We start from the raw sequence: 14791 nt of genomic DNA, 5'->3' as shown, positions 1-14791 counted from the left end.
TTACTAAGTGGCCTGAGGTGCCTATCATGAAATAAATATCATCTGACTCACCAAGCCCACAAAGCTAGACATTCACAACAGCAGCAATCCATCATCAAATGAAAGTTGTATATGGAAGGCAGACTCAACCAGGCCTTTGAGGCACAAGTCAGCTGCATGAGGAAGTAGCCTGGATGCCCATGCCCCCACTCTTACTAACTGTTGTCTCTCTCTGTCAACTCATACCTATGGTCTAATGGGCATTCTTCTCTGAGAAGCTGCTAAGGAAGAAAAAAACTCAAGCTTGGGTTACAGATGGTTATACTTAATATATGCAGGCAAAACCTGACAGTGGGAGGCTATAACACTAACAACCCATGCCAAGTTAGCCTTGATGGACAGGGTAAAAGGAAATGCTCCCTCTGGACAAGACTTTTAGCAAGGTACCTGGCTGCTCATTTTGCCTGGAAGGAAAATATAGCTAAGCTCATTTTGCCTGGAAGGAAAATATAGCTAAGCTAAACTATGTTTCCCAGAATTAATTTCCCTGTATGTTTCTGGTTAAGGTGGGCCACATTAGGAAGACCTATTTGCATGATTTAGAAGGTTGAAGTGAAGCAGCAGCAGCAGCCATATTGTTTTTAACCTTCAAACGGTGGAGTCAAGGTACGTTTGTAGCTCAAGCAAATTATCATTTACCTGCTGGCCCACCTTGGTGGCACACGGCAACACCCAGGCTGGCAGGTCCTCCAGCTTCTCGTGGATCTTTCTTCAACATCTTCAATCCCTGGGCCATTCATTCATCTCTGGGCCATTTGTTTTGACAAAGGACACTACTTTATCAACGTTGGAGGCAGTGAAAACGGACACAGGTTCCAGTTCATTCCTACAGTTCTAGCTCCTCTTCATGGATTCTAGCTTGTCCCTGTTCTCCACCACTTTATATCCATTTTCCCTTTCCAAGTGTCTGCTATGCAAGTTTTAGCATGCAAGTTGGCGACAACAAGCTCACACAGACTGGTTAGCCAGGGTCCACCATTGTGTATGAGGTCAAATCTCTGTAAAAATACACACACACACACACACACACACACACACACACACACACACTCTCTCATTTATATAGGTCTCTTCCATGGCCCTGGAAGGGTTCTTGGCATTACATTCTAATAACTATCCTTTTTTTTTTAAAGCTGTAAAAATAAGCTATTTTTCAAATGCAGTCAACTTTCCCTGTTTGCCTGTTACTGCTTGTCTTAGTTTGGATTTTCTGAGAAGCGGATCCTGAGACAAGGATTTAAACACAAGTAGTTTATTCTGGAGGTAATGCCAACATCATTAGGAAATATCACTATGGGAGCAAGGAAGTAAGGCAAGGAAGAGAAGGGAGTTAATCAAGTGAACATTATCAAGCACGATATCACAATGGGCAAAAGAGCTAAGTCCTGCTGTGGCGCTCTAGGAAATGGTGTAAAACACACCCTAGAATTATTCTAGTCAAGGGACAAATGAGCTGGGGTGTTTATTCACAATTCCTGAGAGTCAGTCCATAAGGGCTGCCCCTGGGAGAAATTAATTCTTCAGCACTTCCAGCCTGCCATGAACACAGGGAGAGTAGCCTCAGAGGGCAGTAACTAACAATGGAGAGATGGGTCAGGATGCAATACAGGAATATGGGTAGGACACTGAAAGCCAACTGCTACATTTCCAAATTTCTAGTCCAGACCTCTTTATTTTGCCCCAGATTCATATACCAAACTGCCTGCTTGGACCTCTATTGTAGGACCTTGCCTACAAGCATCTCCCATCTCAAACTCCTACCCTCTGCTCTTTCTCCCTGATTGCAGAAATTGGTATTACCATCCACTCAGCACCCCAAATAAGATACCTAACGTCATTTGTGACTTTCCAATTGGTTCCCAAGATTTATTGAACCAACTTCCTAAATACCTCTTCTTGTTCTTTCCTCTCACCCCATTGTCTTAGTTTAGGTTCTATTATTTTTCATCTGAATGATTCCAATTATCTCCTAAATGGTGTATGTGTCTCTATTCTACCCACACTTATATGCCACACAACCCTCTTGCTTCATATCTTCCGAAATCCCCTCAAGGGCCTCTCCATCGCCTCAAGATTGTAAGGCTTTAGTTGAGCACAATGACCTGTTCCCCCTCTTCATTTCCAGCTCCATCTCTCTTTCACTCCTTTAAATACATTCTATGTGCCTGCCCACAGAAATTTAGTCATCGTTCTCCACACGTGATAAAGTCCAGTCTTTGCATATATGTTTCCTTCTGCCACATCTGTCATTCCCACATTACCTTCCCAGTCAACTCCTTCTCACGTCAAACATTGCCATATTGTTCCAGACTTCCCAGAAAAACCAACATCTCTTAGGCTTACTCCTGCAGCACTAACAATTACATGGCAATAATCACATACCTGATTGGTTAATAATAAAGATATCTATGGAAATAGCATAAGTTCTTTACCTGAAGTGATACCAAAAAAAAAAAAAGGCACCTAATGGACAAGCATAAAATTATTCATGATAATGCTCAACATTAAATATGAAACCAAAAACCCTTTTTAAGGAGGTCTCTTCAGTTAAGAGCTGTCTAATTGAGTCATTACCAGACTCAACTTTGGGAATCCACCATGATGGGTGAAATAAGGCATTTTTATATGAGGATCGATTTTATTATGATTATACAGATGAATGAGTACTGTATGGGCTGCCCTGCTACAGGTGTCATAGATCACTTTACTATTAACAAACATGATCTAACCTGAGTAACATTCCTGCCCTACAGTCCCTTAAGGTTGCTATGTTGCTATCTGACCTCTGCCACTCCAGGATCCTAGCATCCCCACTGAGACTAAGGAATCACGAAGAGTAAGTATCTCTTACCTTCATCCACAGCCTGCAGAGGACAGCCACTAGAGCACTTTTCAAAAATGCTAGTGCTATGTTCCCAATGTATTTTTCAGTTCACTGCTATGACAACAGAAGTGTCCTCTGGGCCTTCACAGAAAATAGTTGTGGGGATGGAGAGAAGGACATGCATGATAAATCCATTCCCACATCCCAATTCTCTAAATTGCTAAATTTATTTTCTTCCTGTATATTATACTGATGAATTTCTGGTCTATTTCACGTAGTGAATGTCACTGTTGAGTCCAGATTTTAATCAACCAGATGAGTAAAATGTTAGAAATACTCCCAGCTGCTCAAACCAGAATATTTAACCCAAAATTCGGTAAGAGAACCTATTTAAAAAGTTCAGCCCAAACTAAAATTATACACTTCCCTCTCTGAGCTAGCACCTGCAGAATCCATTCCCCTCATGTATTCCTCCAACTCTTTCGTTGAATAAATTAGAAAAACCTTGCGATTTTTATTCTCCCATATTTGACTTTGCGATTGGTTCCCTGGGATATGCTAGAGTGTGACTCCTATTACCTACAGACACTGAGGAAAACTGACATCCCCTGGCAAGGTAACTATCTTTGGTGAGGTCAGAATAGCTTCATTTCACATGATTGTTTCTGCTAGCAAGAAAAACTTAGTGGAATTTGGAATTCAATATCCTTAAAGATGTTTAAGTTCTCCCAAAGTTAGCATTCTTATTTCAATTTTCTTCTATTTTGTAATCGATGTGCTCATATTCATTAAGAGACCCAGCAAGGTGGCTGTGAATTCCACCCACAAGGCAGTTTACCAATGTGCAGAATCAGACCTGTGTGTCTGATCTGCAATATGTCAGTTCTTTGGTAAGAGGTAAGAGATCCTTGTAGATCAGTCACAGAAACTCTCTGGCTTTTTTTTTTTTAACTATGCCTTGAGCTGTGAATGTTTTGTTTGTTTATTAGTAGGCTCCACACACGGCATGGAGCCCAACACAGGGCTTGCACTCACAACCCTAAGATCAAGACCTGAGGAGAGATCAAAAGACAGACACTGAATCAACTGAGCCACCCAAGTGCCCTGAGCCGTGAATTTTAAATCTTAAGCTATTATTTTCTTTCTGTAAGCCCTCCAGTACAGTTAGAAAGAGATAGCTTGGGTGCCTGGGTGACTCAGTAGGTTAAGCATCTGACTTCAGCTCAGGTCATGATCTTGCAGTTTGTGAGTTCAAGCCCCGCATGGGACTCTGTGCTGACGGTTCAGAGCCTGGAGCCTGCTTCCGATTCTGTGTCTCCTTTCTCTGCCCTTTCCCTGCTCATGTGCTCTCTCTCTCTCTCTCTCTCTAAAAATTAAATAAACATTAAAAAAATTTAAAAAGAAAAAAAAAATAAAAGAAAGAGCCACCTTACCTTACAGGGTATCGCCCTGTATGGTATTATTATATCTAGGGTGACTATTTATCCCAGTTTGTCTAGCACCATCCTGCTTATATCTGTTACACTGGAATTGCTAATGACATTTTCACTTTTAAAAGTGTCTCAGGGGGCGCCTGGGTGGCGCAGTCGGTTAAGCGTCCGACTTCAGCCAGGTCACGATCTCGCGGTCCATGTGTTCGAGCCCCGCGTCAGGCTCTGGGCTGATGGCTCAGAGCCTGGAGCCTGTTTCCGATTCTGTGTCTCCCTCTCTCTCTGCCCCTCCCCCGTTCATGCTCTGTCTCTCTCTGTCCCAAAAATAAATAAACGTTGAAAAAAAAATTAAAAGTGTCTCAGTTGAACCATAAGTTATGTTTACCCTTCAAGTACCTTTGGCCTACCACAGCAATCATTTCTACTACCAATGGACACTCAAAGCGACCACAATGAAAATTTCATTACAGAATGACATGATCTTTCCTTTTCCCACTCTCTAATGCTAACAGAGTCCCCAATGGTTTTAGACTAAACAGAAAAAATAATCAATCCTAGATTCCTATGTTCTTGAGGGTGTGTTCCCTATGATCAACTTTGGTATAAATAAGTACATGAATCAAGATTCTTAGTTATAGACCACAGAATTGACTGTAAACTCATTACCACAGCTGCCCAAAAGATTCAATTTCTCTGTGCGTGACCTCTATCCCACATAGTTCCCATCAGCTTTCTAAGTTTTGCGTAGATCACATATGGAACCCTCTTTAGGGAAATGCAATTTATTCTCTACACATGATATCTCTTTAATATACAAGGCATGTTAGAGAAGCTTTGGTGAAAATCCAGACCAAGTCAATCTTTAGTATCTGTCAAGAACTGGAAAAGACTATAGAGAAATCCATACGGAAAAAGGTGGTTGTAAGAAGAGTAGTGGTAACTGCAGAATTTCTATTAAAGAAGAGTTGGAGGAACACTATTTCATTGGAAGGGAGTTTACGGGATTTGCTTTGAAGCTGTTTGCATAGCAAGCACCCTGTTCTTAGCTCAGTTGTTTATTTCAGGTGGTACCTAGGAGGGTTAATGCAGGTCTGCACCAGACAAACGAGACAAGCCTGGCCACCACAGCCAGAAGGAAAACGTAAGAAACTCCAAGACTATTACCCCTCCTTCACAAATTGAACTGGACTGCCTCTGAACAGCAAAGTAAAATGACAAGACAGCCTTTGAATAAAGTGTTCTACCATATTGACAATACTCTTCCCTAAAATCTCTGTAAAAGAGACTAATTTTTAAAACAAAATTGGGATATAATTTCTAAAAATACAAACTGTGACGGGGCGCCTGGGTGACTCCGTCGGTTGAACATCCGACTTCGGCTCAGGTCATGATCTCACAGCTCGTGGGTTTGAGCCCCGGTGGAACTCTGTGCTGACAGCTGGGAGCCTGGCGCCTGCTTCGGATTCTGTGACTCCCTCTCTCTCTGTCCCTAACCCACTCGCATTCTGTCTCAAAAATAAATAAACAGTAAAAAAATTAAAAATACAAACTATTACAAAATACTTAAAATTCAGAACTTCCAGATAACCTTTGTTTTTATTATTTCTGTACTTAGCACATCCAAACTGGCACAGACAAGGAGGACCAAATTTGTTTTCCCTGCTCTAAATGACATCATTGGTTTTGGGTTTTGTTACTGTTGCTGTTGTTGTTGTTGTTGTTTGGGTTTTGTCGTGGTTTTTTTTTTTTTTTTTTTTTTTTTGTCTTAATTTGAAATACCCCTTTGCTTTCAAAGTACATTTGGGGCAACAATCATATTTATTTCTGTGGGGTTCCTGGGATAACTTTTTCATTGCCTCAAGTAGGCCAGCGGATGCTCCAAAATGTATTTTTTGCATGTATTTCCTTTTTTTTAAAATCAAGCCATAAGGTAAAAATTTTATATCATAAGTCAAAGAGGACACAACAGAAATCACTCCTTTCATTGGCCATTGTGGACTTCGTGAGGAAGAGGGGTCTGTGCTGTTACACATAAACTTTGCAGATCTGCTGGCTTCTCAGTTCATAGCACTCGACCCCCTGGCTCCTTAGCAGCTCCTTCTCTTCTGCGGCATCTCGAGGTTTGAAGTGGGGGAAGTGGGCCGGAGAGGTGATGAAATCATAGTGCCGCTCCAGATATCGCAGGTAGATGAGCATGTGTAGAGCGTAGGCTAGCACCAGCAGCAGGATCAGGGACATGGCCAGGCCAATCAGAATTGCTGGTGAGAAGGAAGAGGCACAATCTCGGGCCTTGGCAAACTGCTTCCCCTTGATGGTAAAGCCTTGGATCTGTCAAGGAGAAAAAGCTGAAGTGACATACTCTTTCTCTCCTAAGATCTACTTGTCAGTTGGGCTGAGGCTTCTGGGCTCCTAATCAATCAAATTTAAGGCACTGGAGCCATACTTCACTGAATGCTCTGAGCACATGATCCAACAAATGTGAGTGTGCTTATGGGCACAGTGAAACAATTTTTAATCAAAACTGACCCAGATACTCTGCGATGTATGTTTACCATAATTAAGAGGCTCAAGAAGTTCAAGGCTCTGAAATAAAACCTCTTGTCATCTGATCCTCATAAATACTCTAGTTCATCTAAAAACATAACTTAGTGGTGTCACTAAAATTTAAAGTGCACTCAAAATTTTATAAACATTAGTTATAATTTCACAAAGAATAATACGTCTCAGTTCCTCTGCCTTTGATTCTGTTGACAGGATGTGGACAGGAAGAATCTCTTAAGAGTAGATATTATGATTCCCAATGAGGAAAAATATAGTTAATAGTAAAGGCTAACAGTTACTGAAGATTTTTTATGTATTAGATATTGCCCTAACTCATTTAAAAACCACAAAAGCCTATGAATAAGTTACTGTTTCATGGATGAAGAAACTAAGGCACAGAAAAGTTAAGTAACTTGCCCAGAGTCACTCGGCATTAACTGGAGTGAAGTTATTTTTTATTTATTTTATTTATGTATTGATTCTTTTAAGTGCAATGAAGTTATAATTCGAACCCAGGAAGTTTGACTTCAGAGTCACTTCTCAGTTTACAATTCCACAGCTCCTGGTATGTTCTGTCTCTTCTTCCTCCAGACGCTACCTCCCCCTCTTTATCAGTTGTACCATACAGACTTGGTATTGTTTTTGGAAGCGCTGTATACCAGCCCTTGTTTTACATCCTGCCCAGAGCATGGAAAGAAGAGCTTTCTCACATGTGCAGATGAAGTGGCTCAAATAGTTGGAACTACAAGAGGTTCAAATCGACAACTGGCTCTGTATCTAAATACTGTCGCAATGAAAGAAACTGGGCTACAGACTACTCTAAATAAGACCAATCTTTCATGGAAGGCAGCTCCCACACTTAGCTGGCTTTTGAAAAAGAATCCTACATAGCATCACCTCGGTCACCTAGTTGGTTTTAAAGGGATACATCAAAAAACTGAATTATCCATGAAGGCTTTAAGTGACAACTCATTTTTATGACTTAAGTAGGTGCTCTTGCATATTTTCATGCTGAAATGACTGTAGCCGTAGACTTTAGAGGCCTTGCTTGCCCAGTTATCTGTGCACTAGACTGAATCTAAAACAGCTCCTGAAGGAGACTTTTGGCCTGGTTTCTGGGATCCCTGGCCCGCCTTTCTATGACGAGGCAAAGTGAGGGGCACCTGAGTGGCCCAGTAGGTTTAGGGTCTGACTTTGGCTCAGGTCATGGTCTCACAGTTTATGGGTTTAAGCCCCACATCAGGCTGTCTGCTGTCAGCATGGAGCCCACTCTGGATCCTCTGTCTCTCTCTCGCCCCAGGTGCGTGTTCCCTCTCTCTTCTCTCTCTCTCTCAAAAATAAATAAATTAATTAATTTTAAAAAAAAGGAAAGAAAAGAAAGAGGCAAAGAGTCCTCAAAGGGCTAGTGCCTGAAGAGTCAAGCTCTTGACAAAATGACAAAAGATGGCAACACTGAGCCTGCATTCCAAAGAAGCAAAAATTAGCCCGTGTTGAATAAATACACGCTTTGTGATGCCGGCTACACTTTAGCAGTCCTTCAGTTTGCCATGCACGTGACATCACTCTGTACTTCTTAGAATAAGTCAGATGGGCAAAGCCACGTCTGTGGAATGCAGCCTTTTGTGTACGTACTTTGACCACTATGGACACCGCCACCTCTCGCCTACACTGAGCTCGCATTCCGCCATCTGCTTACATTCAGGATGGCCTAGAAAGGCCCACCTCTGACATCCACTGCTGTGTTCACCAGACTGCTGAAGACACTGGCACATGCAGCCCCAGACCAGGGATGAAAGTGCTCCTTGCAAGCACATTTTCAGTAGTCTTACGGACCTCAAGAACATGTAACTGAGCGTTTCTTTCATATACTAGACGCTCCAAAGCTTTAGAGCCAAGTCACTGTGCTGCTTCTAGCCAGGTCAGACAGATGGCCTCGCGGATTTGCGTAATGGCCTCACTGGTGGCTGTAACTAATCTTTTCTTCCTTTTTCTTAAGCCCCATGTCTTTAACCCCTTTTTTGTTTGTAAAATATAAATAACATAAAATCTACCATCTTAACCATTTTTAGGTGTACAGTTCACTGGTATTAAGTCCATTCAGATTATTGTGCAACTATCACCACCACCCATCTCCAGGACACTTTTTCATCTTGCAAAACTCAGCCATTAAACACTAATTCCCCATTCCCCTCTTCCCTCAGGCCCCTGCAAACACCATTTTATTTTTTTGTTTCCAAATAGGACTACTATAGATACTTCACTTAAGTGAAATCATACAAATATTTGTCCTTTTGTGTCTGCTTTATTTCACATAGCGTAATGTCAAGGTTCATTCATGCTGTTGCCCGTATCTGAATTTCCTCCCTTTGTAAGGCTAATATTCCATCGCACATATACACTAGGCTTTGTTTTTCATTCATCCATTGATGGACATTTGGGTTGTTTCCACCCATCTTTTGGCTTTTGTCAATGATGCTACTGTGAATACACAAATATCTGTTCAAGCTCCTGCTTCCAATTCTTTTAGTAAATACCCAGAAGTAGAATTGCTGAGTTACACGGTAATTCTGTTTATTTTCTGAGGGAATACCATACCATTTTCCAGAGAGGCCACACCATTTTCAATTCTTACTAGCAATGTACAAGTTTCTAATTTCTCCACATCCTTGCCAACATGTGTTATTTTCTGTTTGGGGTTTGCTTGTTTTTGTTTGTTTGTTTGTTTGTTTTTAAATAATAACCATCCTAATAGGTATGAAGTGGTTTGTACATTTTTCAAAGTTAATTTCCGTACAGTGTTTCTGTAAGTCACCTTAAAAGTCACTTCTGGGGGCGCCTGGGTGGCGCAGTCGGTTAAGCGTCCGACTTCAGCCAGGTCACGATCTCGCGGTCCGTGAGTTCGAGCCCCGCGTCGGGCTCTGGGCTGATGGCTCAGAGCCTGGAGCCTGTTTCCGATTCTGTGTCTCCCTCTCTCTCTGCCCCTCCCCCGTTCATGCTCTGTCTCTCTCTGTCCCAAAAATAAATAAACGTTGAGAAAAAAAAATTAAAAAAAAAAAAAAAAAACACTTCCGAAACAAGGTAGAGGTATAAATCAGGCAATTCCTCTGTTCCAATCAGGCAGGATAATGTGTGAATTATTCCATGTGTTCATTATTACTTCCTGCCCTTTGTGCCTGCTTCTCTTTCTAAAGGGCAAGTGAGAGAAATCTATATAATATATACTTTATAAACGTTGATAAATACATCTGCATTATGTATGCTATAATGTGCCCTTGAAGTCAAATAGTCCAGAATTCAAACTCTGCCTCTAACGTTTACCAGTTATATCACTTTGAGAAATTATGCAACCATCAGAGCTTCAGGCAACTCGTTTGTAAAACAGGGATAATGACAACAATCTTGTGACATTATGATGAGGTTTGAAAACAAAGTATGTAAAATAACCACAACAGTGCTGGCAGACACAGAGGACTCAAAAGTAGTAGTTACTGTTAATCCAGGGCTGACACAGTCCTGGGTGTTGTCACATATCTTAGGCCATGATTTCTTTACATCCGTAAAAGAAAGGTCAGAAATTAAGAGGGTGAAGTAGCTGACCCAGGTAGGTGACAAGCAATTTGAAACCAAGACTTTCTTTCAAACGTTAAAATGCAAGCTCCTTCCCTATCCCAAACTGCCTCTCAACACCACCCGTCTCCAAGCTGGGAGGAGAGGAAGTAAATCTATTTACTTTTGGAAAAGATTGGAAAGTGTCCACAAAAGGGCAAGCAAAACCCTGCCTATTTCAGTGAGTTGGAAGAACAAGGGAAGTTTTTTTAAACAGGTAAACAGGACAGAGGAAGTTGACAGATGTCTCTAAGCCTTTCCCCATGCCTTTCCCCAAGTACTTTCAAGAGGATCTTCTGGGATAGTTGTGACTCCCTGGCTGACAGTTCCATTCCTATGCTAACTGCCAAAGCTGTCACTCAGGCTACAAATGTACTTCTTATCTGTCCGGATAGGATCACTGTTCCACCGCCAGAAGGAAATAAAATCATTGCCCAGCAGCTCCTCTCCCCAGAAGGGCCTCTCCCTCCAGGAAGTGTCAGTCACGGGACTTCACACCACAGCTTCACTCCACTTTCAACTGCTGGCGTTCCTCATTGGTAGTTATTAGTGACTGCATAAATGTGAATGTAAAGGCAAGTGGGGAGGAGGCATAGGCGGTGGGTAGTGCACAGGGAGAGGAAACATTCTATCCGATTCCATTTCAAAACTTAGAAGATAAAGAAAAAAATACCAACCTTATTTTAAAGGTATCCATTCCTCTCTTTTCCCTAAACATGTATATTACAGGTGTTTTCAAACACTGAGGTTTTTTTGGCACCAAATATACAGGTGCACTGAGCACCTGTTTTAGTTTATTACCTGGAAATCAACAAAAGTGACCTCCCACAGGCTTGAAGTATCATCCACGTAGCTGGGCAACAAGAGGGCATCATAACGCTGCAGGCTGCTGACATGCTGGCAGTGGTAGGAATAACTCGATGGAGCATATATGCCAGTGGCATTAAAAATTGCTTGGATCGAATTATTGAAAATAATCTCAACTCTGTGCAAACTAAACCAGCTCTGGATGTACGACTTTTTGTAATTGGTAAGGGTGAATCTGAAAAAGATTACAACAGTATCACTCCTAAAGCACTTGATTTTTGCTACACAGGAAATCATCTATTAACAGAGCAATTGCACCCTCTTTTGTCAGGTAGTAGAACTGGCTCAGTGAGAGTTTACTTCTAGTTCTGGAGAAGAGTTTCCTGATGGGTAGGAATAAAAGTGAATGGTACAAACTCCTTCAAAAAGAAAAACACAAAGAAACCTGTTTTATTTTCTTTTGTAATCAAAACTTGATTTTACTTTGCAAAAGGTTGAGGAAAACTAAATGGACAATAACACAGAATTAAATAAATAAGGGTCAAAACTAATAATAAAAGCTTTTACTGTGTCAAGCACCCTTCTATTATTTAACATGAGATACACAATATTATTACCCTCATGTCATAGGTGATGAATCAAAACACAGTGGAGTTAAGGAAAAAACCTGTGAAAATTTACTCAGAGATTAAGTATGGGAGCAGAGCTTTGAATCCAATTTGAGACCAGAGCCCTTACTCTTAGCCATTTTGGAATGGAATACTCTCTAGCAATAAAAAAGTTATTAATATGTCATGATCATTTCTTCATTAAAAAAATGTATGACTACATAGAAAAAATTCTGGAAGGACAGAGATCAAAATATTAATGATTACAAATGGAGGTTAAATTATGAATAATTTTCATGTTCTTTTCATAGATTAACATTTTCTGATTTTTCTGTTTTCTGGACATGTATTGGGCCCCTACAGAAGCAGACCCTGAGACAATGATGTGAATAGAAGTATTTGGGGAGGTGGTCCCAAACTTATTTGGCAATTTAGTCACTCAAAATATGTCAAACAGGAAAAAGAGAAATGACAGAGTAGAAGGCACCCCAAAAGGACACATTGTTAAGCAAGTTTCCACTATGGGCAAGTGGGGTTTGATGCCCATGGGGTACCCTGGGAGACAGGGTAGTTCACATGCCTGTTATCTGATCTGAGGGTGAGGGAGCTGGGGTGTTTATACACTTCTTTCAGTCACTGACTGAGAGCTGCTGAGGTAGGGATAAGAGGCAGTGGACCTCTCTGACTAAAGAAAGCTTTTAGGTAAGGAAGGGCTGACAATTCAAAGTTGAGCTGGTGGACTACAGTACTCTCAAATGGAAATGCCCAAAGCGACACAGCTAGGGTACTGACAGTGTCTGCCACATACCCTTATCATCAGAAAAAATAAGAATCATAAAGCTAATTTCCTTTTGGGGAAAAAAAGGTGCTATTTGAATAAAAACTATTCCTCATTCCTATATGAAACAGATATGTGTATTTGGGTTTGTATATATGTTTACTCACCTTGTGGGATTCTATTTTCCTCATAAAGTTTCTCTGAAATATGATGATATGTATTTTTTAAATTATGATCAGTGAAACACTAGTGTTCCACGACATGTAGACAAATATTCTGAGGAAAGAGCTTTCCGAGATAAACACAGGAAACATGAGGTTAATCAAAGTTACCAAGTGCAGGAATCTTCCTTAAGAGCATGTCTTCATAGTAACTTTAATTTTATACATTAAATTTAATAAATTTAAGTTTAATACAAATTTATAGTGTCAATCTCCAAGAGGAGGACATGGAATACAGTCTTTCTCAAACACATCTGACCACAGAACCCCTTTCCTAGGAATCTTGTAAATATTTTTACAGAGCAGAAGTGTTCCATGGAACACAGCTTAGGAAAGACTACCCTACCACACCCTGCTGGTGTTTCAAGTAATGTTAAACACACGGCTGTTTGTCTCCATGAAAAGGTTGGTCCTATAGAAATGGAAACATTTCATTATTATAAGAAAAAGTATATAATGCCTTCAAATTGTGCCCCACTCCTGGAGCAGTTCCTAACTGCTTGGCAGATATATTCTTCCATACATAAGCAGAGCAAGATGTAAGCCTGTGTTGTCTGCTGGGAAATTCAGCTAACACAGACTTTTTTGCTATCATTAAATGACGTGTGATTCACTGTAAGGTATTATATAGAAAATAACTTCAAACCAGAGTCACAGCTTCAGAGCTTTACACATATTTTAGTCTCTGCTCAGAAGAAAAAGTCTATTACATTCTCAGGTTCATGTGATTTCTAGGTCTTAACTGAGGAAGGAAAAACTACACAGATGCTTTGGTAGAAACTGAAGAAAGCATTATGATAGGATCCCACCATAAAATCACTGATTTTGTACAGTTAGTTAAATGTGGCATTTCACGTGTCACAGTGCTTGGCACATCGGAGGTCCTTGATACTTACTACATGTTGAATGAGTAAATTATATGGAACTAAACTGGAGTGCTAAATTTATGACCTTTTAAAGTAGTATCCATACTTACCTTATATCAAGACCTTTGGGACTTTCAGCATCACCAAACTTCATAGATAAACTAAGAAAACAGAAAGAACATAATCCATCAAAATACAAATAACCTTTACATAACACTCTACTACAAAATTACCTCAGAATGGAACAACTAAAGCTATAAAACTTACAGAATAAACATATAGCAGTTTTGGAATCTTGGGGTAGCCAATGGTTTCTTGAAAAAAAAAATAGAAGTATGAAATATAAAGAAAAATTGATAAACTGTACTTTATTAAATTCAAAATTTTACTCTTCAGAAATACTCTTAACAGTGTTAAGAAACAAAAAAAGGCAAGCCACAGAACAAGAGAAAATATTCACAATACATATACACAAAGAACTAGTATCCAGAATATAATAAATAACACTAACAATTCAATAATAAGAAGGCAACCAACCTAACTTAAAAATGGTGAAAAGACAGGCACTTCACAAAGGAAAATACACAAATAGCTAATAAGTACATGAAAAGATACTCAGCACATCATTAGCTATCAGCAAAATATAAAATAAGACCACAATAAGATAAAAGCACCATGATACAGTAATTGAAATGGCTAATTTTTTTTTAAGAACCGACTCTTAAGCTTTTAAAATCCATATTTATTCACACTTTTGTAAAAGTTAACAGGAGATTTCTGGGAGCAGAGACAGATTATTACTAACTCATAGCAATAACCATATTGGTTCCCCTTTTTTCTTAAAGAGTTTTTAAAAAATATTTACTTATTTTTGAGAGGGGAGGAGCAGAGAGAGGGAGACACAGAATCAGAAACAGTCTCCAGGCTCTGAGCTATCAGCACAGAGCCTGATGCGGGGCTTGAACTCTAGAGCTGTGAGATCATGACCTGAGCCAAAGTCGGACACTGAGCCACCCAGGTGCCCTGATTCACCTTTTAACGGAATTCTTCTGCCTTAGAAACATGATGAGA

General features: G+C 40.2%; 1 protein-coding gene across 2 annotated transcripts in view; it reads right to left on the bottom strand.

Annotated features, from left to right (window-relative positions):
• Positions 1-5870: 5870 nt before the first annotated feature.
• Positions 5871-14791, bottom strand: part of ATP6AP1L (ATPase H+ transporting accessory protein 1 like) — a 39660-nt gene continuing 30739 nt past the window's right edge. For both annotated transcript variants that reach the window (XM_030323992.1, XM_030323983.1), the window contains 3 exons: positions 13831-13881; positions 11242-11482; positions 5871-6621 (listed from right to left, as the gene is read on the bottom strand). In XM_030323992.1, the coding sequence (XP_030179852.1) occupies positions 6319-6621; positions 11242-11482; positions 13831-13881 (595 nt within the window). In that variant the 3' untranslated portion in view covers positions 5871-6318. The remainder of the gene's footprint in view (positions 6622-11241; positions 11483-13830; positions 13882-14791) is intronic.

This window comes from Lynx canadensis, chromosome A1 (assembly GCF_007474595.2).
Source record: "Lynx canadensis isolate LIC74 chromosome A1, mLynCan4.pri.v2, whole genome shotgun sequence".
Taxonomy (NCBI): Eukaryota; Metazoa; Chordata; class Mammalia; order Carnivora; family Felidae; genus Lynx; species Lynx canadensis.
The sequence above is the reverse complement of the archived record's forward strand: the minus strand, read 5'-3'. Positions and strand labels throughout refer to the sequence as shown.